This window comes from Hippocampus comes, unplaced genomic scaffold (assembly GCF_001891065.2).
Source record: "Hippocampus comes isolate QL1 unplaced genomic scaffold, H_comes_QL1_v1.1 scaffold174, whole genome shotgun sequence".
Lineage (NCBI taxonomy): Eukaryota > Metazoa > Chordata > Actinopteri > Syngnathiformes > Syngnathidae > Hippocampus > Hippocampus comes.
Genome location: NW_017805983.1, coordinates 4,470,406 through 4,495,709, shown reverse-complemented (window position 1 = coordinate 4,495,709; position 25,304 = coordinate 4,470,406). Strand labels below are relative to the sequence as shown.

The 25,304-nt window shown below is 39.7% G+C and overlaps 1 protein-coding gene across 3 annotated transcripts in view; it reads right to left on the bottom strand.

Annotated features, from left to right (window-relative positions):
- camkvl (CaM kinase-like vesicle-associated, like) overlaps positions 1-25,304 on the bottom strand; it is a 35,898-nt gene that overhangs the window by 1,857 nt on the left and 8,737 nt on the right. The window contains exons 3-12 of one of the 3 annotated variants that reach the window (XM_019891691.1): positions 8,638-8,744; positions 7,637-7,768; positions 6,771-6,845; positions 6,017-6,155; positions 5,095-5,215; positions 4,668-4,743; positions 4,446-4,582; positions 3,517-3,595; positions 3,344-3,431; positions 2,022-2,030 (exon numbers count right to left, since the gene is read on the bottom strand). In XM_019891691.1, the coding sequence (XP_019747250.1) occupies positions 2,022-2,030; positions 3,344-3,431; positions 3,517-3,595; positions 4,446-4,582; positions 4,668-4,743; positions 5,095-5,215; positions 6,017-6,155; positions 6,771-6,845; positions 7,637-7,768; positions 8,638-8,732 (951 nt within the window). In that variant the 5' untranslated portion in view covers positions 8,733-8,744. The remainder of the gene's footprint in view (positions 1-2,021; positions 2,031-3,343; positions 3,432-3,516; positions 3,596-4,445; positions 4,583-4,667; positions 4,744-5,094; positions 5,216-6,016; positions 6,156-6,770; positions 6,846-7,636; positions 7,769-8,637; positions 8,745-25,304) is intronic. The other 2 variants (XM_019891693.1, XM_019891692.1) reach the window with 2 other exon arrangements.

Below are 25,304 nucleotides of genomic sequence, written 5' to 3'. Positions count from 1 at the left end.
ACAAAGCTCATAACTAAGCGCTCTAATGTGATTCTCTTGAAGTGAATTGTGCATGTGTTTACTTCCAGTTGGATTGAATACAATTCGCCCTGGTGTGAATCAGTCTCAAGACCCCATCTTCCCATGTTCCTTCTTGCTTTCTTGATACTTTTAATTCAGCTTTCCACTCCCTCGACTGTAAACACTGAAGGAATTGGGGAAAATGTGGCTTCTTAGAAGATGTTTCAAGACCAGGGAACGGATTATCTGGAAGTGTCAAACTACTGTAACACAGAAATGGTGTTCAGATGGTAAAGCAGCTTCTAGTTAACTAGCGCAATCGTAACATTGAGGTGCAATGTGGATTTTGATACGAGGAATGACAGGGGTCCTTGTACATTGAATCATTACATTTAAATGGTCCACAGTGGTGCCACCGGATCCTTTCCATTTTACTCCCTCCTTATCTACACCAACATAACGACACAATTCTCCCAACATCTCCATTGCTGATCATGATCTTGCAGTATTTGTAAAACTAAACTCGTTTAATTGACGAGTGCAGATGAGGAGTAGGAAAGGAGCAGAGCCAACCACTTTGCACTTTTGACTGTGAAAAGGAAAAGTGGGACAGTGGATCTCCTCTGGGACAGGCAGAGTGAAAGTGCATGGACAAAGCTCGTGAGAAGACCTTCACCAGTCAAAATATGATCAACACACCTCATGGCTGACTGCTTTTTTTCTTCACATTTAGTTCTTTTGGACTATTTAGCCATAAAACAATCAATTCAAATGCAGTTCCAGCCACAGAGAGATGCTTTTTCATGCCAGACTGAATGTGCAGTTCCACCCACGCTCTGTCATTCCATTCTCTATCATAATGATCTACAATACCTTTAACTCCTGGGAATTATATGGGGAAAGAGAGAAGAGGTTTATGGGTGTTACTTGTACTCTTAGGTCAGCAATACCATTGTCATATTCCCCCGCTCTCTCCTTGATATTAACATTTGACATGGTCACATTGTGATACAGTATCTATTAATTATGATGTACACTTTCTCGAGCGATGCACTGAAACCAATATAACTATTGGTGCTAATATAGTATGTATTCAAATTTACGCTCTAAAGAAAAATGCTCTGATGCTTTGATAACATTACCACTTTACGAGCTTGACCTATAACTTTTGGGCTGATGATCGTATGTCAACTTATCATATGACGATACTTCAAAGTTGTGATGGGTAAATGAAGCTTCATGAAGCACTTGTGACATATTTCTCCTCCTCTAGATGGTGCTCTTGGTTGAAACAATAAAGCTAGTGCAGTGGACATTCAATTTCCACTGCATCTTTAGAGCAAGCGTGCCATCTAGAGGATTCCAAAATTACACAAGTGCTTCATGAAGCTTCATTTGTCCATCGCTACTTCAAAGTAAATGAAAGATAATACTTTGATAGCTCTCTGCAAATTATACCCTGAAGAAAGGATGAATTCTTCTCGGGTGGCGTCCGATAGGTACCAATGTTTTCGAGCTTTGTTGCCTCTTGCTCCCCTTGCGTCTCAAAGCTTCAAGGCATGGCGATCAAATACATGTCATGGAGTTGTGTGATAAAGTATCCCTTCAGGTACCCTGTCACAGTTTTGTTTTTATAGCTTGTATTCTCAAGAAGTGGTCTTTTACTCTCTTTGTTAAATTTAACACAGAGGTAACCTGGCATCCATTTTCCTACTTGTGTATTTGTCAGACATTACATTCTTTGTCTCTGTAATCCTTTTGCAGAATGCCCCTAACGTTCAGACTGAAACACAACATAAACGAAACTTTTCAGGCTACATTTAAGTATAATGTGTGGCAAGATTGTTAAAAAATGCAATGACAAAAGTTATATTTGAGTGAAACTTATGCCTGGTTCAAGGAAATTTGTGTTTTGAACAATATTTAATTCAAATGAAACATTCTAATCACAACTGCAAGATGTACGTTATTCTAAGTATCGGTACTTGGTATCAGCGAGTACTCATAATGATCTACAATACCTTTAACTCCTGGGAATTATATGGGGAAAGAGAGAAGAGGTTTATGGGTGTTACTTGTACTCTTAGGTCAGCAATACCATTGTCATATTCCCCCGCTCTCTCCTTGATATTAACATTTGACATGGTCACATTGTGATACAGTATCTATTAATTATGATGTACACTTTCTCGAGCGATGCACTGAAACCAATATAACTATTGGTGCTAATATAGTATGTATTCAAATTTACGCTCTAAAGAAAAATGCTCTGATGCTTTGATAACATTACCACTTTACGAGCTTGACCTATAACTTTTGGGCTGATGATCGTATGTCAACTTATCATATGACGATACTTCAAAGTTGTGATGGGTAAATGAAGCTTCATGAAGCACTTGTGACATATTTCTCCTCCTCTAGATGGTGCTCTTGGTTGAAACAATAAAGCTAGTGCAGTGGACATTCAATTTCCACTGCATCTTTAGAGCAAGCGTGCCATCTAGAGGATTCCAAAATTACACAAGTGCTTCATGAAGCTTCATTTGTCCATCGCTACTTCAAAGTAAATGAAAGATAATACTTTGATAGCTCTCTGCAAATTATACCCTGAAGAAAGGATGAATTCTTCTCGGGTGGCGTCCGATAGGTACCAATGTTTTCGAGCTTTGTTGCCTCTTGCTCCCCTTGCGTCTCAAAGCTTCAAGGCATGGCGATCAAATACATGTCATGGAGTTGTGTGATAAAGTATCCCTTCAGGTACCCTGTCACAGTTTTGTTTTTATAGCTTGTATTCTCAAGAAGTGGTCTTTTACTCTCTTTGTTAAATTTAACACAGAGGTAACCTGGCATCCATTTTCCTACTTGTGTATTTGTCAGACATTACATTCTTTGTCTCTGTAATCCTTTTGCAGAATGCCCCTAACGTTCAGACTGAAACACAACATAAACGAAACTTTTCAGGCTACATTTAAGTATAATGTGTGGCAAGATTGTTAAAAAATGCAATGACAAAAGTTATATTTGAGTGAAACTTATGCCTGGTTCAAGGAAATTTGTGTTTTGAACAATATTTAATTCAAATGAAACATTCTAATCACAACTGCAAGATGTACGTTATTCTAAGTATCGGTACTTGGTATCAGCGAGTACTCAAGTGTAAGTACTTTTACTCTTACTCGGTCTGAAAATACGTGGTGTCAGTGCATCTTGACTATTTTTAAACATCATTCCAAATAATTCATACTACTTATACTCTGGATACCTCCAGCCTTCCCCTTCCGACTACTTTCTCTCTGAAGCTTAATTTTATGTTAAGAGATGGCGAGTGAGGTTGGCTTCCTACCCGCCATTTGGCCTTTGCAAAGTTCTTCTCAAATTGGGCACAGACGCCATCCTTAAGGTTCTTCTCAGATGCACCGTTACCTGCAATCCTGACAAAAGCAGCACTCGAAATGTGAGACCGTGTACTGTGTCGAAATACTTTTGTGACAATGCGGCAATGTGAACACTTAATACCATTCATGCCAAAGCGCATCTTGTGCTGTGATTCTCAGCATCTGGTCCACCTCCATGAGTCGACAGACGAGCTCCTTAGCTGAAAGAGTTGATGCAACCAAGCTTAACAGCAATGAGGATATGGGGAGGAAATTATTTAGTTGACCAATAAACCGATACAAATCTGAGCAGTTAGTATGACTATGCTGTATTTTATACTTTTCTCATATGCAACGTGTTAGTTTGTTGATTTGTTATCACTGACTCAGGGACATGCACAATAATTGTACCTGTTTTTAATGTTTTTAACTTGTACAAATGGCAATGAACTCTATTCCATTCTACTGTGGTTTAATTAGCATCTGTGAGAGTTAACACTTGTGTCCCTGGCTTCAAATTCTGAAGAGCATCATTCATACTTCTTTCTTTTCCACAGTACATGCTACTAAAAGCAGATCACTAGCAAACTATAGAACCCTTAATGGTTTAACTTTAACTTGTTCTGACATCCATACATCGATTTTCTGTACTGCTTATTCTTGTTAGACTCTTGATTATTGTTATTATATAAGTGATCGACTTATCTTTAAGCTTGTTTTATTTGAACAAATGCATCTGCTGTTCATATTTTCCCTCCATTTGTTATGTACCCTCTAATTCCATTTTTTATTTGTATTAGTCCTGTCACTCCTTTTATTGTTTGATCATTACTGAGCGGACCTAAGGGTTTATACACTTCATCTTGCCTTGCATGCATGAAAATTCTAATTTTATGTTCATATATTAAATGTCAAACTTCCTGTAATACTTTTATGTGCGTGTACATGGTTTTATTTTAATCTGACAAGGTTGGGATAATATCGATCTAAGTGAGAAACCCGGTCACTGTGTGATATTAAATTCAATCTCTTTGAAGATATTTGTTGCCATCGTGTGGCGAAAGCATGTACCTGCAGGGGAAATGTCATCCCAGTACGGAGAATCAAACTCAAAATCACCAGCAACAATTCGACAGAAAATGATGCGATTATGTAGATCTGTGTTTTCCTCTTCTGTCTCATCATAAAAAGGAGGGTTACCTGATAATCTGAAAAACAAAAACAAAACCATATTTGTGATCTGCTATAGAAAAAGTTGCAATTGTTAAATTTGTACAAATTATGAAGACTTACAGTATGAACATAATGACACCCACAGCCCAGCAGTCCACAGGTCGGCCATATCGATGACGAGCGACTACTTCAGGTGCTGAGGGGACGGGACAAATGTTTGATCGAAATGAAACTAATAGGTGGTAATCCTAATATTGTCATATCTTGTTCATAATTCTACCCAGCACATGGTTTCACTGTTCATTTTAATTTACTTTAAAGGTAGGACTGCTCGTCCATTCCCCTTGTTATAGGTCTAGAAGTCTGAAAATTATGAATAGGAATAAAGTGTAAAGTAAAGTACGTGTGTAGAAAATTGAACAAAGTGTAAAATTAAACAATTGCAAAAATGTGCTGTGGGAAGTCCAATAGAAATAACACGAGCTAAGCATGTCAACGTGATTGGACAAATCCCATTGATTATTTCTAGTAAATGGTCAAATCTTACCCAAGTATTCTGGTGTGCCACAGGGTTCTGTGATGGGCCCATTCTCAAATCTTGACAGATAGAAATCTCGCAAAACTACTTTGTTGTGGTTGTTTTCTGTGTAGTACATGAGGTTTTCCAGCTATGTGACATGGGAGACAAATTATTTCACATATTTCGAACAAAATAGAACATGAGGAGTATTAGAACAAGAACACGAGACATAAATACTGAATGTGGAAATCAGAGATTGTCTGAACTGTGAAATATACACGACACCTGATTGTTGTTTTAGAGGTCAGCACATTTTCTCTTTTTACTTTAATGTAAAAAAAAGGCCTTTTGAAAAGGTCTTTTTCATCCGGCCACTTTTTGCAGTTATATGCCTTTTAGTGAAGCCTCTTATAAGAAAAAAATGTCTCAAACTGTTAATTGCTGAGGCAATATACAACGACAATGTCTTCAACAGATGCAATTGTGACTGATAATGATGCTGAATGCTGAAATGTTATGAATCAAGCCGACCGCATTAAAATTCTAACTGTCATTATTTACTTTAATCTTCAAATTTAAAGATCACGTGTTGTGTACCAACCTCTTAAACAATCTAACAATATAAATACAAATATATAATTAAATCATAAATACGATGTAACTGGGCTGTACCAACTGTGCAGTTTGTTAAATTGAGTGAATAAAGAAGGAGGCTACAAAACAATTGTTAGTTATTGCACACCTACTTTAACAATGAGGGGTAAAAGACCCGGTTGAGATCATCATGTATTTAACTTTCTATCATTCAATAAGTCAATTCCACATACAGTGCAGCCGAAAAGAAAATTCCACCTTCTACCACCAGAGGACATTTGAGGGCAAATGGGCACTGATGGGTTGATCACGAAGGCCAAAGCTACTAGTGAGAAATGGCAGAACGTGAGAGTACCTTCAGGTTCCTGTGGACAATGTTGAGAGAGTGCAAGTATGCCACAGCCTCCAGCACCTGTCTGATGACGTTGGAGGCATCTCTCTCTGTGTAATTGCCTTGGTCCTGAATCCAGTCAAAGACATCTCCTCCTGTGGCCCTGTTGCGAAAACGCACATGCACAAACATGAGCAGAAACCCAAGTTGCTGCTGCCAGCCACATGTTGTAATGCCTTAAATCGCTTTTAACGCAGTTCGCTCCTTATGTCTATTAGTAAGACAATCTGCTTCCACAGGCCCTAAAATACCACTATGAGCAATTAAAATATTACTTATCTTTGGCAAGAATATAAATGATAGGTGAGGCAGTTGTGGCTTGCCCAAAGCAGGATGAGTGCCTGTAAAGCCTGAAAGCGCGACTGCAATAACCTAATTTGTCCGTCGGAATTCTCCTAACCCAACCAACCCATCTGCAGTTATTGCGTGACAAGAAGTTGCAAACACACGCTTGGCTGGCTGGATATCGATCCTCGTAAGGTAAAGCATCGCCTCAGGGGCTACGAGTATAGTGTCGAGTGTTAGAGAAAGCAAATATCTCAACAAATCGCACACATCTTTCAGCGGTGGAGGACTACACCAGAGCACGCAGTAAAAACAGCATATGCTCTGCCTGGCCCCTTGAGCTGACGGATTTCTGGGTACTGCATTGTTCACCGACCATTTACATGCATCGAGATTCAGGTAAGATACCATACATGAAAAGCAAGACACTCACAGTTCCTGGATGATGTAGTATTCTTTACGGGTCTCAAATGTATCTATGAGTTGAAGGATGTTTGGGTGGTTGACCCTAGAAAAGCGTCAAATGAGTCAGATTAATAGAATGATGTCAACCCGTCCGTCATAAGAATACTGTATCGGTAGAGGGAGTTGATTAGGCAGTGTTGTTTCCCAAGCAACATATTGTACAAATAAAAATCCAATGAGAAGTATAAATGCTGAAAGAATAATTGTCTGTATTTACTTACAAGTTTACACTAAGGGTGTGGAATCTGGGTTTGTCCAGTTCAACACAAATTGGTAAATTGGACCTTCTCCCATCTACTAGAAGAGGATGGATACGTTCAAATTCCCAAGTGAAATTGGACACGAAATGAGGTCTTATGACACCTGAATGTGCTGGGGGACAGTCGTTGGGAATCGCGAATGTCATGCACAATTTATTTATCATTACAAGAAGAATTAATGTAGACCAGGGGTCACCAACGTGGTGCCCGTGAGGACCACACCAATAGCCCGCCAGTGCTAGGATTGTGATTTGCTAGTTGAAATTATGATTTAAAAATGCAAACACGGGCAGTATTATGAGACATCTTTAAGATGATCAGAGCCTGAAAATTAAAATCATTAAGTATTAAAAATAACACATGCTAATATTATTAAATGTAATTTGTACAAATGTTATTTCAGATGTGTATCAATTTGGTAGCCCTTCACACAATCAGGACACATGAAGTAGCTCTCACTCTCAAAAAGGTTGGTGACCCCTGATGTAGACCATCATGAAAATCTCAAATTTGCTTTTTCTGCTCCAACAACTTCTCACTCATACATCCTTCTGTCCACACACGGACTGCGTACAATTTCAGGATCATGATCTCATTCTTGGCGGCCTTGCGGACTTTCCTGCCATCTTTCTTGAGAAACTTCTTGCAGACAAAGACTTTGTTGGTTTGTCTGTCCCTAGCCAGGCACAGCTCACAGAACTCCTTTCTATGTCACATGAAAGAGACAGGAAGAAAAACAAGTGCATTGACAGTATTAGTTGAACCAAGCTTTAGAATCCTACCACATTTATTTCACTGACCCAGAACAAAAGATATCATTTTAATGTGACAAAAAAAAAAACGGGAATTATAAAGGTTTAAAATAAACTGAGAAGCAGTAGTATGCAAAATTAAAGAAAAAAAAAGTGAACATTTCTTTTATAGTTTATAAAGGCAGTAAAGGAAATCGTGTTCAGGTGTTCATTTGTTAAATGGGAAGCTCATATTGTTAAATATTCTTGAAAAAAAACAAGAGAACAATTACAGTGCAGATATTCTTTTCCCCACGTGATGAAGTGCACTTAAGTTTGGCCTTCTATGTGTTATATAAAAGATCCGCACAAATCTCTGAGGCCAGATGCTGACGTTGCCATATGGCCATGCGTGCGTGCGTGTGTGTGTGTGTGTGTGTGTGTGTGTGTGTGTGTGTGTGTGTGTGTGTGTGTGTGTGTGTGTGTGTGTGTGTGCGCGCGCGCACGTGTGAGCGAGCATGTGTGTTGCTGCAATAGGTTTTCAGTAGGGCGAAAAGCAGCAGCGATTTTCACGCCACAACCATGAGCAAAATTAAACGGCTGGTTGGCCACCTTTGAAAAGTGACCATTAATAAAAATTTTCATAGCGCTAGCTGCAGCCTTTGTATGACCAACTTCAGTCCTGAAAAAAAAATGATTGGATTCTCAAGCCCCCCAAAAATTGGAGCTCCTGACACAATTCCTTTGTATGCATACTGTTTATATGAATGGGAATGTCAATGAATGAAACATTGCAGAAAAGGAACGAGTCAAAACACATTACACAAAGATTTATAGTACTTACGCTCGGAGGACATGGCCAATTTCATATTTGTCTGTCACATCAGATATGCTATCATAAGTCTGCCCATCTCGCAGCGCAAGGCACCCAAATGGCATGACGGCATTCACCTATCAAACACACAAAGCACACACAAATACATGGAGGAAATCACAAATGATTTGGCCAATCATTTCAATGCTGCTCGGTATTCTCTTTCTCCGTTTTTCGTGGAAGTAGTTTGCTTGTGTTTATTAATACTCTCCGTTTTGGTATTTTCACGATTGGGTCATCTTGTCCTTTGTTGACAAGGTATTTTTGTTGATTTTTCCCTTCCCTTTTGCAAGCACTTTTGGTTTCTTTTGTTTTCTCCTGGTGTGCCTATCAGCGTCATTATTTGTACTTTGTTGGCTTTGCGCCATTTTTGCTGTAAAATAAATATTTTTGTATACCTTTGTGCGAGTCAATGTTTATTGAGTCCAATTCTGTTACGGAACCATTACATATTCACTCGGTTGGTTATTTGCGACATCGATGAAGTTCAAATGAAGCTTTATAAAGGTCAATGTCTATTTGCGCCTGGAGCGGCCGGGGAAATGACTGCAGTTGAAAAGAAGGTTAAATTCATCTGTGTATTCATGCTAAAAGCTAATTTCCTTTCAAGTCTATCAGGTTGGAGGAATTTTTAGTTGACTTTTCACTCCTCCCATGATATGCAGTACACACACACACACACACACACACACACACACACACACACACACACACACACACACACACACACACACACACACACACACACACACACAAATGCAAACACTAACAGACTATTTATCTAGTCCATTTTAAAATAAGTGTGCCCGAACATCCAGGTAAGAGATGTGGTGAATCAGCAATCAATACAGTTGAAACCTCTCCCAGTCCTTCACCTACCCACGTCCGAGACGCTCTGTGGAATCTAACGCCAAGTCTTCTACTGCATGCTCCTATTCTACTGCAGCCTTCCAGCATTTACCAGATGTACAGTTAGGCCCATAAATATTGGCAAATGGACACATTACTTTCATTTTTGCCTTTGAAACGCCGCCACAATGGATTTTAAATGAAAGGAGCAAGATACGGTTTAACTGCCGCTTTGCTCGTATTTACATCCAAATCAGGTGAACGGCGTAGGAATCACAGCACTTTGTATCTACTTGTATGGCGGCCACTTTTTAAGGGGCCAAAAGTAATGCGCAAATTCAGTTCAGCAAGTGAAATGTGCCCTCAAGAGAATTCAGGTTGGGTGATTGACTTGGTCATTGCACAACATTTCTGCCTCTTATTACTTTCACAGTATTGCTTCGGGTCACTGTCCATCTGCACTGTGAGGCGCCGGCCAATGAGTTGTGAAGCATCTGTCTGAATATGAGCAGAAAATATTGCCCGAAACACTTTAGAATTTATCCTGCTGCTTTTGTCAACAGTCACATGACCGATAAAAACAAGGGAACCAGTTCTTTTTGGCAGCCATACATGCCCACCTGGCCGTGGCTCATCGGAGCAGCCAATTGTCCCATAACTTTTGGTCTCTTTAAAAGCAGGAAGCACAAATACAGGCTGTTGTAATGCCTTCCTTGTTCATCCGATTTTGATGTAAATCCCCTCAAATTAAAGATGAAGGTCTGCAGTTGAAGCACCCCTTGTTCCTGTCGTTTCAAATCTGTCATTCAGAGCCCAAAAAATAACAATTGTGTCAATATTCCTATTTGTGGATTTGACTACTTTGTTACTGTACTTATATACTCTTGACTTTTCAGGTAAGTGGATCGTTCAAACCATTTTATCAGAATCTGTCTGAAAATGAATCCATAAAACTGACCAAGTAAAAGCGATGGGATCACTTTCGAGAGAGCATTGATGAACTGAGGTTATTAAGTCAACTAATAAGGCTGCAAGGACTTCAGAAGTGGAGTTTTGAAGATTAGCCAACAGAGGAAGACAAGAACAGATAACAAATGGAGAACGGTTAGAACAGAAAACAATGCAAATCCTCAGCGGTAATGACATTTTGAGAGTGCTAATTTAGGATTATGGAACAAATATCAGTGCAATGATGTAAACCTCAACCCCTTCTGTCTGGATGGACCAATCAGCATTGCAGATGATCAGGCGAGAGGCGCTTCAGGATAGGCGGGACTTGTGAGAATTGTGTACGGTAATCCCGCTGGTGGCCCTAATCTCTAATCTGTATCTCTAATCCAGAGCACTGGGATACACTATGGGCGTATGTGCATCCGTGAAATTGTCGGTTTGAGCGAAGTACAAAGTTCGCCGCAGATATGTCACATGTGCTGATCAGAGTTTGACTTGGATGATGAATGTTTGCGTGCGCATGCGTGGCCGTCTGTGCGCTGTGGTAATTCAGTGCAGGCAGAGGGGAAATGAGCGATGGATTGAAAAAGGCAGAGCCTTGCGAGAAGATTATGCAAGTGTTGCAACAGTTTCCATGGTGGTGAAAGTCAGGCTTGATGTGAATACAGTTCAATGAACAAACAAAAGGGTCCGGATTGAAATATGGCCATGCCTGTTTTGCACCAAGGAAAATTTGTGTGTAGAGCACAATTCAACCATTCAAAGTGCTGTAAAACTTCATCATAATACAAGAAGGCAAATCAAATCATTCCATCAACAAAGTTGCAAATGAAATGCACTTTTTATTCTATTGTCCCGTGCATCATAAAAATGGCAGACTGTCCTGGTTTGTTCATGCCAGGTTAAGAAGGACTCCAATTTTTGTTTACGCACAAACTGCTTCATCTTGCACAATTAGTTTTGAAAGCCTTTCACTGACTTATGAGGACACTATACTTGACTAAAGTTGCTGTTTGATAAGGAGTGTATGTTCGATAAATTCAGCTCTGGCCTTCCTGTGTGGGGTTTGCATGTTCTACCGGTGCCTGCATGGGTTTTCTCCGGGTTCTCCGGTTTTCTCCCACATTCCAAAAACATCCATGGCAGGCTGATTGAACACTCTAAATTGTCCCTAGGTGTGAGTGTGAGTGTGAGTGTGAGTGCGGTGGTTGTTTGTCTATGTGTGCCCTATGATTGGCTGGCAACCAGTTCAGGGTGTGTCCCCCGCCTACTGCCTGAAAACAGCTGGGATGGGCTCCAGCACACCCCCTGACCCTTGTGAGGATAAGCGGATCAGAAAATGGATGAATGGATGGATACACGCATGTCTGTTTTTTTTTTTTTTTTAATTGAACCAATGTATATCACGGTTTCTTAATAAATTTCATACTCACGCATAAAAGATCTAGGCTTCAAAAACAAAGGGTTTGAACAATCCAAATATATAAAAAATATAAATACTGTATGTAAAAATAATAATCAGAATAATAAAAAATACTACGGCTATAGTGGTTAGCGCATTGACCTCACAGTGCAGAGATACTGCGCTCAATTCCAGCTCTGGCCTCCCTGTGTGGAGTTTGGATGTTCTTGGCTGGGATAGGCTACAGCACCCCCCGCGACTCTTGTGAGGATAAGCGGATCGGAAAATGGAAGGATGGATGGATAAAAAATATTTAGCGATGTCTGCCATGTAGGGATGAATGTGATATTCCAATTTAAAACTATACACTGCATATTCATGGATATTCGCAAATCGGCATACAATTGACACTCACTAAAATGCATTTGAAAATAAAAACCTTTTTTGTGAACCCTCAAAATTCTTTGAAAAACACTAATGAACCTCCACTCAGCATTTTCCACTAAAAAATGGCCTTCACAAAAAAAAAAAGAAAAAAAGAAACAGAGATTAAAATAAAACCCAACCATAGATGAGGCACTAAGTCTCTAACTATTTGTCCATGAAAAGCACAATTGGAGGAGGAGGAGGAGTCACTTTGCATACACATATGTGATCACTGTTAATAACTAGCGCTGTCATGTTAGAGAATATTTTGTCTGGATCTCACGCCTCAAGTGGACCCACATCATCATATCTAGCAGCATGTAAGATTTAAAACATCAACTCGGATTTTGGAACAAATGCAATGATTAGCTGAGATATTGAACAAGGCGTCAATGCCTGCCAGTGTCGGTGCAACCTAAAATGACTATTCTTTTTTTTCAAATTTTTCTTTATTTTCAATGCTTCTTTATTTATGGGCCAATTTCCAAGAAGATGTGATGGTTAGCTTCTTGAATAGCTCTTTTTCAATTTCAATGTGAAGCTATATCATGTATATATATCCTTTGGGTTTCTTGTGAGGTGAACAGGAGTTATTTTTTCTCTCTCAAGTTACAATGTAACGACGCTGTATAGAAACACTTACATACGGAGTCAGTACAAACCTTCAAGTGGAGGCCGAGTAGGAGGCAAAAAAGGAGGAAGGGAGATGAGAAAAGAGTGGTGAGAAAGATGAAAGATGAGCAAAGAGGTGTGAAAGGATAGGGCTCTGTGACTGGGGTGAACAAATAGAAAATAGTGCAGCGGTGCAAAACAAAACTGCAGTGGCAGATTTGAGCCTTACGTCTTCACGCCTTCACAACTGCGTGTGAATGTTTACAACAGTGAAAGTGATTTTGTGCACATGGGGTGACCATGTGTGTCTCTTTTGCGGGGATGTCCTCAATGTATCTGATCTTTAAGAAATTAAAAATGTCGGCTTATGAGGTTCCACGGTACATTTCGCAGATGAAAGGAAAGCAACATTGCAATGTGTGTTTTTGCATTTGTGCCAAGCAAGGTTCTCTGGCACAGGTTCAAAATAGGTTGCTGTCAAATATTTGAACAGATGAAACTAATTAAATGAAAAACACTTAAATCTTTGTTTGAAGTGAGGATGCTCTAACCATGAATGCTTAATTTTTTCCCCCCCTTTTATGATATGAGGGATAAGAAATGTCAAGCTTGCACATCTCACATGTTTACTTTAGAGTAAAGCTTTGAGAATTGCTGGGAAATATAAAGCAAAAAGTCTCGCCGTTCAATAAAATGTCCCCCGAGTTTCATGCTGCTGAAAAAGGAATTAAATGAAAAAGCAGCGACAGTTCACTAGCACAGTGGTAATTTTACATATGGAGAGAGGACACCGATGTACGTACAAAAGTCGGGTGTGAATGCAGAGCTCTTTGAGACATCACACTTTCATTTCAAATTGCTTGTGCTGTTGTCATCATGCTTGTTCACAAGTGCAGAGCCGAGGGTGCAGCGAGGCTTCAATATGAATAGAATGAAACATCTTTTCATCAGCTTAGAAGGTGACAGTCAAGGATATTCTTAGCACGAAATTCAATGTGCTGGCACTCAGGTTCGATCCCACAGTGGTGCATCAATCTGTCAAAGGCCAGCAATACATTTTGCCGCTCATCGCTAAATAATATGCCACCGTTGCGGATTCTATAATAAACCTAATCGTGGATGTAAATTACACAGACTGTTTTGTCAATCTTCTGACATCCAGTGCGAGAGCTTTCAACGAGAATAATGCTCTGTTCGCAGAAACACTGTCAGAGGGGTTTTCAGTCAATATTGCAACAGTTTGCAGTGGTGGACAATTCAGCACGGTATCATCCTGACAGGTGTTTCTAACATTTGAATAAGATGTATTCGAGTAATATCATATTATCAGAATGATGCCGTGTAGTTCACAGTACAAACACAAGAAGTCTTTTTTGAAGTTCAACAACAACAGCAGCAGCAACGTCGAGAGGTTTTGGTGAAAAAGAAAGTAACTTCTATGTTATTTTCCAAACAAAATCTACATATATTTATTACACCAGTAATTCTCAAACGTTTACACCAAAACCTACTTAGGTCTTCAAGTAAAGATTAACACATAATATATGTATTGGGAGCTTACTCTTGAAAAATATCCATCTTGGTCCATTCTAGAAATGGTCAATGCAGTGAATAGCATTGCATAGTGGCGTTATCTCAAACTGGGTGACATTATGGCGCCAGCACATGTCACTGTCAAGACTTTGTTTTCTACGCCTTTGGGCCATCACACTTTGAGAAAAACTGCATGAGACACATGCTTTCCCAACTACGGCATTTCTGTGCATATGCTCTCATGCTGGACCTCAATTTGACAAAATTAAATAAATAAATAACTGCTACAAAACCACATTGCTATCTTCTGGAAAAGTTCATTTGTTCAAATGTACACTACTCACAATGTTGGCAAGTCATTCATCATTGGGATTGATTTTAATTCTGAGTCGAGTGGTATGCATGTGTCCCTATGAAATATTTAATTTGAAAATTCAATAATTGCCTGGGGGAATGGTCCCAAAGCAGCAGAGTGTGTGTGGTTGACCTTAGGTTACTTCTGCCTCTGTGAACAAGAACTTAGATCTCAAGTGAGCATGATGCACCTGTTACACACCCACACACACAGAATTGTACATGCACACAAGTACACAGTCCTATAAATCCTCAGTGCAACTGTTATGTGACAGCAACATACATTGACATGCCATGTCATGTCAATTTAATCTTCCAAGGGCCTTCAGAATCAGTAGTGCTGGCTGACGTAAACTATATAAGCAATGCGGCTATTTCCAGTGGCAGGTCGTCGAGTTTTTTACAATTCTCCATAGAGACATTGCACAAACAAACAGTATGCAGATATCAATATATGTAGATGTCTATGCATAGAAAATCAACATTTATACATGACATTAAATAAATAACAGAGACCAAACTGCCAGTTGGTTGAGGCATTGGGGAATGAGGGCACTGGAAATTCGAGCCCACCTTGGTCCTATCACTTGCATTGCACAGGAGCTCCCAAGCATGAAAAACTCATAAAAAAGAGTTAACCGGCACAAAAAATCTCTGTGCCCCAGACTGAAGAGGCGTCATTTCAATCAACAAAGATAACAACTTTAATCATCATTAATTATGTACTATTTATCCTGCTCATTAAAAAAACAAGTATTCCTATATTTCAAACTATTTTCATTTTATTATGTATAGATATAGATTTTTTGCCCTCAAGGGAAGTAAGATAATGATAACTATTTGTGGTAGGGTGCAGCCCTTTTGACCTCACTGGGACAGTGCAGTGGCCCTTGATGACATCGGCATTTTCCCATCCTTAGTTGACCACATCTGTAGTAATCTGCACACATCAATAATATATTTGATAAACAGCATCTCTGCTAAGTATAATGTATTTTATACTCATATTGCATGTTTTCATCAAGTTACCAGGTAATATTAAGTTTGAAGTGCTCCAAAATGTGTAAGTAAAAGTTGTGTTCTGTTATATTGTGCTTAGAGATGAGGTCAGGTAAGTCACTACTGCAGGCCCAGGTATCAAATGAACTTGCTGCCCATGGGGGCCCTTGGAAAATTTTCTACCTCCTTCTACGGGGTCCCTTGCCAAAAAGGTGCTTGAAGATGAATCAAACTTGTTTCATAATTTTACTTTGCTGACACCCCTCTACTAACAAAAATAAATACATAAATAATAAATAAATAAATAAAAATAGCCATGATCGATTTGGGGTGTTGACTCCTGTTTGCGAAACATTGCTTTAACCAGACAGATGCATCGCTGTGCAATTTCCTCTCCACTTTTCTCCTCTCACACGTACTCAGCAAGGCACGTTCACGTTTTAACGGGCCTGGAGGCGTTAACATGGCATTTGCACCCCCACACAGAACACGGACGACAGAAGAACATCAGTAGGTACAACATTTGTGGCTGACGGATTCTCCACAAATGGAAATGACAACGCGAAATGTGGTCGTCATCGCAGCGCTTTACGACTGCTGGTCCTGTCGGACTTGCCTCGCTGTGTACAATGCTGTAAAATTAAATAAGCACACTTGAGAGAGCCCTCTGCTCAGATTTGTGATGATCGCCACAAATTGATCATTCTTTCTCTTTTCTCTGGCATAAATCAGTACGTAAGGCCATTTCTGCATGCCCAATCTTTTTTGATCGATACTTTGATTGCTCTTGATTTTCCTGACCAGGCATGTACTGTAGCAAGGGTTGAAAACAACCTTCTTTGTAAGTCTCTTTTTCTCTTTTCTCTGGCATAAATCAGTACGTAAGGCAATTTTGCATGCCCAATCTTTTTTGATCGATACTTTGATCGCTCTTGATTTTCCTGACCAGGCACGTACTGTAGCAAGGGTTGAAAACAACCTTCTTTGTAAGTCTCTTTTGCACCTAGACTTTGAGATTCATCAGTCGGAGCGTTATTAGATTCACAACCCCTTGTAAGAATTGCAATGGGTGTAATTAGGAAACAATAACACAATCAATATGCGAGACGCATCTGAAAGCGCACCACATATTTTGCCATTAATATCACTTTGGCCTGCGAAACATTAAACAGGAATTGGTCTCCTGATTACTCCCAAGCTTATTGCCCCAGTTGACAAGCGTGCGTTGGATATTGAGCCGAGTGTGCGTCCGCCTCAGGTCGCTTGCTGGCTTTATTACAATGTTGTGATGTGAAAGTGGAGCGAGAGCAAGCGTTGCTAGGGCAAAAGAGAATTCCCCCGGAGAAATGCTGAGGCAAGCAAAGGGATAATCTGAAAATAAAATATATTGGGTACACCACAATTCACACATTATGAGGTACACATCAACATGTAACAGCTAGCATGACACACACACACACACACAGACACACACACACACACGCACGTGCGCGCTTACGTTTTTTTTTTTTTTTTGCTAATGGCTCAAGCACATTTTTCGAAAGCTCTTCAAACAAACAAGAAAAGCTTTGAACAAAGTGGCAAAACGTCATAATTCCAACGCAAAAGCAAATAAGTCTTGCTTAACGTTTGAAACCGTCGTAAATATGGTAGCTTTGCATCAAATAATGAAAAAATTTTGTGAACACACAGCGCCAACTACATGCAAAAGCAAATAAGTCTTGCTTAACGTTTGAAACCATCATAAATATGGTAGCTTTGCATCAAATAATTAAATTTTGTGAGCACACAGCGCCAACTACACACTGATGGGAAGAATGAAAAACACAACTGGCTTTTGTGTTCTCTCTGCACAAGGTTGGCAATGTCAGGAAGAAAGTACCGGTAATACTTTTGTCATAGTTCTGTAAACACACAGGAATCGAAATTTCAAGGATTTTAATTGAGGGTGTGTATTGTACTTACTGAAAACATCAAAACAAACACAAAATTGTGTTTTTCCAATCAACACACACACCACAAAAAAACTAATTTCATTGCGAGACAGAGAGAAGAAAATGTGCAGTCAACAATACCTCCGGGTCAGGGCTGTCAAACTCACTTTTGTCATATTTTTGATTCCCTTGGTGGGCTGTTATGAGTTTGAACCCATATAAATGTGCAACGGAACTACCTGTTAGGGGGAAAAAAAAAAATAAAGGGACATTTTCAGAATCCGTATGATTTGTGCGATATGGCCATATACGTAAGATTCACCACAAAATCCGTATGAACTATGGCTAAACCATATGAGTTGACAGGTATGCACACAGGAATCGAAATTTCAAGGATTTTAATTGAGGGTATGTACTGTACTTACTGAAAACATCAAAAGAAACACAAAACTGTGTTTTTCCAATCAACACACACACCACAAAAAAACTAATTTCATTGCGAGACAGAGAGAAGAAAATGTGCAGTCAACAATACCTCCGGGTCAGGGCTGTCAAACTCACTTTTGTCATATTTATGATTCCCTTGGTGGGCTGTTATGAGTGTGAACCCATATAAATGTATGATCGCACTATATTATCTCATACACACAACAAATTCACGGTGAAATTTATTTTCATCATAAACCAGTAAATAGCTGTCTGTTGAACAATTTTTCAATGTATTTTAAAAGGAGATTGGTAACACAAATATTTGTTAACAGTGAACATAATCTGTAAGAAATATGAAGCCGATCCACATCATTTGCCTTCTCGGGCCATGTAAATCACTGGGGCGGGCCGGATCTGCCCCCTAGGCCTTAAGTTTGCTGCCTGTGCTCTGGGTCATTCCATGGTCGGCTATTGTAGCTCTGATGGCATCAGTAATTCTCTGCCTTACTCACCTTCATCGTATCCCTCTTACTTCTTCACCTCCACATCTCAACATCTCATTCTCACTCTTCTCACTCTATTTTCTCCCTCCGTTGCACTTCACACTGGCAGTTTACCGGTGGCTTATGTCTACTCCTCAGGCTGATTGCAAAATGAACTAAAAACCTAAGTTTTCTCTTGTGACAATCTGGCCAGATCGAGAAATCACGGTCAAACATGTATACAACCTGTAAATCTATTGACAAATTATGGATGCATGTTTTTTTTTATTTTTTTTTTTATACACGATTCAATTGGAATACATCCTCACTCTATTTTCTCCCTCCGTTGCACTTCACACTGGCAGTTTACCGGTGGCTTATGTCTACTCCTCAGGCTGATTGAAAAATGAACTAAAAACCTAAGTGTTCTCTTGTGACAATCTAGCCAGATCGAGAAATCACGGTCAAAAAACATGTATACAACCTGTAAATCTATTGACAAATTATGGATGCATGTTTTTTTTTTTTTTTTTATACACTATTCAATTGGAATACATCCTTCACTTTTCTAGCTATACATGCTAAACTTCAAACTCCTCATTAGGTGAGTCAGCCTGTGCAGGACTTGCACACTAAGTGTGTCCTTGGGGAGAAGAGTGCCTTTCTCTACCTGGACAAATATAAATAAACGCAAGGCTGAACATGCCGGTCAAGAGTTGATGTCGAAGCGTACAATATCTAGGAGGTTGTGTGAAAATGAATGTGAAAAGCCAAGATCAGAGGCACATGCGTTGAGCGGGCTCTTTCCTGGGAAAACAGATTTATGTACATGCATAATAATTTGGTTGTCTGCACTACTTCTCTGCTTTATTTTGTTCACATGTTGAATACATTATAAAAGTGATTCATGTAGGTCGAACATTCTGCAGATGCCATTTCTGATTTCTGTGGTGTCCGCAGTCTACTACCAAATCCAAACCAATCGTGTATGGAAAAAATCATGAAGAAAGTAAACGCAGACACACAAGTGCCGCTGCTCAGCTCAACAGAGTCATTATAATAAATTGCCAATCACAATTATTGCGCACAGACTCTCAAAGGCTCTGCGGCATCGGATAGGCTTCACTGTTGACAGATTTGCCTGCGAGAATTCTCCTGTATGCGTTTGAGAATAGAGAGCCTACATATAGACACATACACACAAAGCTTTTAAGGAAACAAAACACGAGTGGCTATGCTTACATGGGCAGCAATCTTGCACAAATTGCTCGATTCAGGTAATACCTGGAATCATAGGCTGCCATTCAAACAGCCTACGGTGATGCTAAGTATGTGGAGTATTCTGATCATAATTACATTATTAAAACTGTACAGTGCTTAACACATTGATTAGACCAGCACCCAATTAGAAGTTAATACACTAAATTAACAGTTATTGCCAAAATCCTCTCTATATTTCTGCGCTGAACTCTTTAACCCAATATTTTCAGATCTGACGCACAGTGAAACCCCCTCTATCGCTTTGCTTTCGATTGAATGATTTGCACGGAGAACTGCGAGGTTTCTCGCAACTACGGCAGGATAACTCATTGTTAACCCCCCAAAAACTATTGAAAGGTATCTTGCTTCTTAAAATCAATATATCGCCGGTGAAATACCCCTACTCTTATCGTTTTTTCACTTACCCGGTGAGGCGGGAGGGCGAGCCCCGCGCGGGCTCTCGGTTCTGGTTCCAAGCGTCGCGGTTTTTTACATACGTTTACACAAAGACATGATAATGCAACTATATATATAAACTTGACAGAATGATCTGACCTCCATCAAGTTTTGCGTGATGTAGAGGAACCAACAAGCAGGGAGGCAGGAGGAGCAGGGTGGACTGAACAAAATGTATTTAAAAAAAAAAAAAACAACAACAACAAAAAAAGTGTTAACCCCCCAAAAACTATTGAAAGGTATCTTGCTTCTTAAAATCAATATATCTCATGTAGTTTTGAGGTCATGCAAACAAAGATTTTTTTTCATCATTCTGATTTATATATATATTTTTTTTACATACGTTTACACAAAGACATGATAATGCAACTATATATATAAACTTGACAGAATGATCTGACCTCCATCAAGTTTTGCGTGATGTAGAGGAACCAACAAGCAGGGAGGCAGGAGGAGCAGGGTGGACTGAACAAAATGTATTTAAAAAAAAAAAAAACAACAACAACAAAAAAAGTCCTTGCAGGAGTACACTGGACAAACTCACTCCAATACACGGACAAAGTATTGAAGCCTACATCAAACCAAAGCAACAAACAAACCATGATAGGAACACAATGATCCGACAAAGACTGACAAGAACCCAGGGAACCAAATACAAGCAATGTGACGAGACCACAAGAAACACCTGGACAAGACACAAAGTGTTGATAGAGCGAGTTGATTGGTTAAACACAAGGGACCCGGATGATGAGAACGGGTGGAGACAAAAAAGGAACATGAGGAAACAAAACCAAATGTCAACAAAAACAAAATCATAACATGACTCCTCTGATCAGCACTTTGACATCGTAGAGTGGCCACAGAAAAATTAACCCTTTAATATGATTCTAAAAAAAAATCCCCAAAAAACAAAAAAACCCCAAAAAACCCTGTTGACTATTTTATCTTGTTTGTTCAATATTAACATGAATAATTCAACATTTTTTTGTGTTTGACTAAAAATAAGATGACCTAAGAATATTAGCTTGAGTAGCACCTATTGCAATACAATAGAACCAAAAATGTAATAATAATTTCCAGTACATTTATTGGCATATCGCAGTACACCATATCACAATGAGAGCAAACCTTGGTTTAGTTAAATATAACTAATGTTTCACTACTTACATTTATATCATAATCTTTCCTTCTGCAGTAATTATTGTGCTCAGCAATTACACGCACCTATTTATGTGCAAAATATTATTAAATGCCTGACTATGGGTTTCAAATGCCCTTTGTAGTAAGGCCGTATCACTTATTTTTCTACCGTTCCTTCAGTGAGTTTGTAAGTGTAAGAGCACACAGCTGCACTCGGGCTTTTTACATTGTGTGACTGAGGCAGTTGTTTTCAGTCCCATCTGCACAAGCGATATCAAGCATAATGTAGAAACCACCTTCGGCTCCTCACAGTGTGTTATGTACGATTCTGCTGTGCACCCACTCCTTTGACTGCACGGGTGATGCCGCTCAAGTCTTCACAAGTAAATTAGGACATCTGGTCTCGTGGGAAAGTTAGAGTGAGGAAAGTGAAGCATGGGAAGGTTAAGTGAAGACAAAAAAATACATGAAAAAAAAAGATCATTAAGGAAGTGAAAGAAGCTGTAAGGAAGACAAAAACAAAGGAATAACATAAACACTGTATACGGACGGCACAGGTCACAGGAAATACTAGTCTTCATCCTGACTCCCAACTCTCTGTTTCACCCCAATGAACTCTCCTCTGTCTCAAACGTGAATATTTTGTCATAGCATGTAAACACACGTCCATCTGATGTCCAATAGAGTGAATTATACAATTTCACTGCTGCTTTTTACTGAGCCAATGAGTGTAGTGCTCAGGATATGAACACACCCCTCAGTTACCTGGAAGTAGAAATGCATTTCAATAGTACACAGAGTAATCCGAGTGTATGCTCGGAGTGTGTTATTCCTTAAGACTTATTCACACAATATGCGACAAATAGACTTACATGTTAAGGAGGGACACAGTGCGTGTCACCATGAGGGAATTAGCCTGCAGGCACCAAGCTGGGCTCCTGAGTAGCATTTCGTTGAGTAGTGCACTATGAAATATTAACTGTGAATGTCATGCAATGGAACCTCACTTCAAATGTCTCCACCTGCATTGTATTACAAATAATTTTTGACGTGAACATGTTCTCACAATCAGAGGAAGAGGATGACTAGCTCATAGAAGAACAGTGCTCACGGAATAACGGCCAATAGCTCTTACTTCTTCTGACTTCTTGAATATTTGAGAGGAGATTTCACATGGAGGCAATAATTATGATTTGTGAAAAGAAGAGGAGTCATATTTCTGCGATGGAACAAACTGTGGGTGCGGAATGACGCCGATAAAATAGAGCCTGCACCCCATATAAATGATTCATAGGGATGAGAAATGCCTTTTGAGTCTTCATTGATGTGTGCGCTCGTTTACCTTTATTGAACGCGATGTTAAGAGAGTGCATTTCTTGGAAGTCTTTGTGGTCTTGATCATGATCAATGTGATTTTGGATTAAATATACGCTCATTGGCCACAACATTTTGACAATTGACACTGTCACCTTTGGAGATTGTTACCAACTGGGATGCAGATTGGTACCAGCTCTTGGCACATTTGGTACGGAGGTGCACAGGGAGTCAACAAAAAATACTTTTATTGCTCATCAGAGTCCAAAAGAAGCTTTATTGCAAAACTCAGGGGCATGTGCATCAGTACACATGCCGCACATCTTGGTAAGGTGATACGGTAGTAAAAAAAATAAGCCCTCAAGCTAGCAAAAATTAGTAAAACAAAAAAAAAAAACAACCCAAAAAACAAGAGTCTTTGGAGAGCTTCGTAGGAAAAGTGGGAAAAAAGGTCAAATGATAAGAGAAAAGAAGAGCCTAAAGCTTAAAAAAAAGAAAAATGCATTCAGGACACAATATCAGCAATCCTGCTTCAAGTAGGGGTTTCTCACTTCAGCTTCAAATTCTTATGCACCAAGACCTTTCTGCGTAATATAGGTGGCGACTGGCTGGCATAGACGCCAACAAAACTGTCAAAAAGCACTGAAAAATCAGCTTTACTTTGATTTCCAATATCCTATCTTTGTGGAATTTCTGCAATGGCCAAAACAAAAAGACAAAGAAGAGTGGACGTACGAGACTCGCTTTTGCACGCTACATTCAGCGCAATGGTCAGTTTCTATGTATTTCTACGTTGGTCTGTGGGAATACTGCTGGTGAGAAACTGGCCCGTGGCGCAAGGTATGTGTCAGAGATTTTCTCGGACAAAGTGAAAGAAATGACTCGGCACACAGGAAAATTGTCTTCAATATCGGCGGGATGGGATCTCTGAGAGCGAACGACGGTAGTTGCTCCGATGATCACACTCTCGGCTCCCTCTCCGCCGGTTCGAACTTTTATTGCAAAATACAAGAAAGACACTGCCCCCGAGATTTGCATACCGCGCCCCCCGGTCCGGCCCCTGGGTAGTGATCTGATCTACCCGAATACACAAGTCACAGACTTTGCTGATGACAAATGTCCACCTGGGCGCGACAGCTGTTCCAAACTGTCTTTTGGTATTCAACAACTCTTTGTTCGCAATTTGTTTATTCCCACTCTGTGATTGAATCTAGCTTTCTTCCATCTGTTCGCCACCCCTTGCTTTGACGTGATTACTCAAGAAAAGGCCCTCCGCCCAAACGGCCGACACCTCTGCGCTGACTATGTCCAGACATGCCCAAATTAACCGAAACTTTAAACATGATACAATTTTGTTCATAGATTTCTCTATCAGTATGTCAGCGGGGGTGAACATTACAATCAGTTCTCGTCATTATATAGTGCAGTTCAATTTAACAGATGCAATCTCATGTGTTTGATTAAAATGTCTTTCGGCATGTGAAAGCTGTATTCTTTGAAATGTACAGTCAAAGTCATGTGTAGTACTACTGACATGTTTATTCTCCCTTTGGTTGGTTTCCACGCTATAAGTCAAAAGAAGAAGAAGAATTAACATTGTTTTTTGGAATACACTAAATCCTGGTTCACAACATTTGGGGTGCAGGTGTGAGCTTTACGCTGAGAGTGAGAAGCAGAAAAAAGAACACCATCAGAAAGCGCGATGACGAATGAGCTGTGGCGTCAGAGGATGAGTTGTGATCAGAGGGGAAAATAAGATTGAGATGAAGAATGAAAGACAGCCAACGTGGTGAGGGTGACAGATGTAAAGGGCACCGAGGAATCAACGTGAGAACTGTTCCCTGGAAGTTGATCATTCTCATTTTTTTCAAGTCCTAGTTTTTTTTTTTTTTTTTTAATATTCAGGATGATTGAGAACTAACCTTCTCCTGTGGTGACAGAGAGAAAACAAAGAAAAACAATGAGGAGAAAGGAGTTTTGGGTAGGAGGTGATAACACTGAGAACCTTTGGAACAACGAGGTCTTGGCAGTGAAGCTGAGGAGAGGCCCGCTCTATTTTTGGAAAGTGTACACGGTAACATATACTGCTCATACCTTATAGCATCTGGTAGACCTGTGGACCTTGAATTCAATTCAGGGTTCCCATCTTTGGGAGAGGGGAAGAATTCTGCTCATTAAATAATGATGTCATTCCATCATAAAACGGAAATTTGCCTGAACCAATTCCCCGAGGGATTGCATGCCCGTACGTATTCAGAGTGTGAATAGTTTTACCCCTGACCCATCAAAATATTCTAAACTCACACTACATTGCATGAGACACCTCTTGATCAATTAATGAATAAATGAAGGGTTGAGCTCGACACATAGAAAGACATCTCACACTATTCTATACTTAGACAAAACCTTTGGGATGAATGAGAACAGACTGTGAGCCAGGCCATCTCTGACCTCGCAAATCTGGAAGATGAACACATTTCCCCAATGACACTCCAA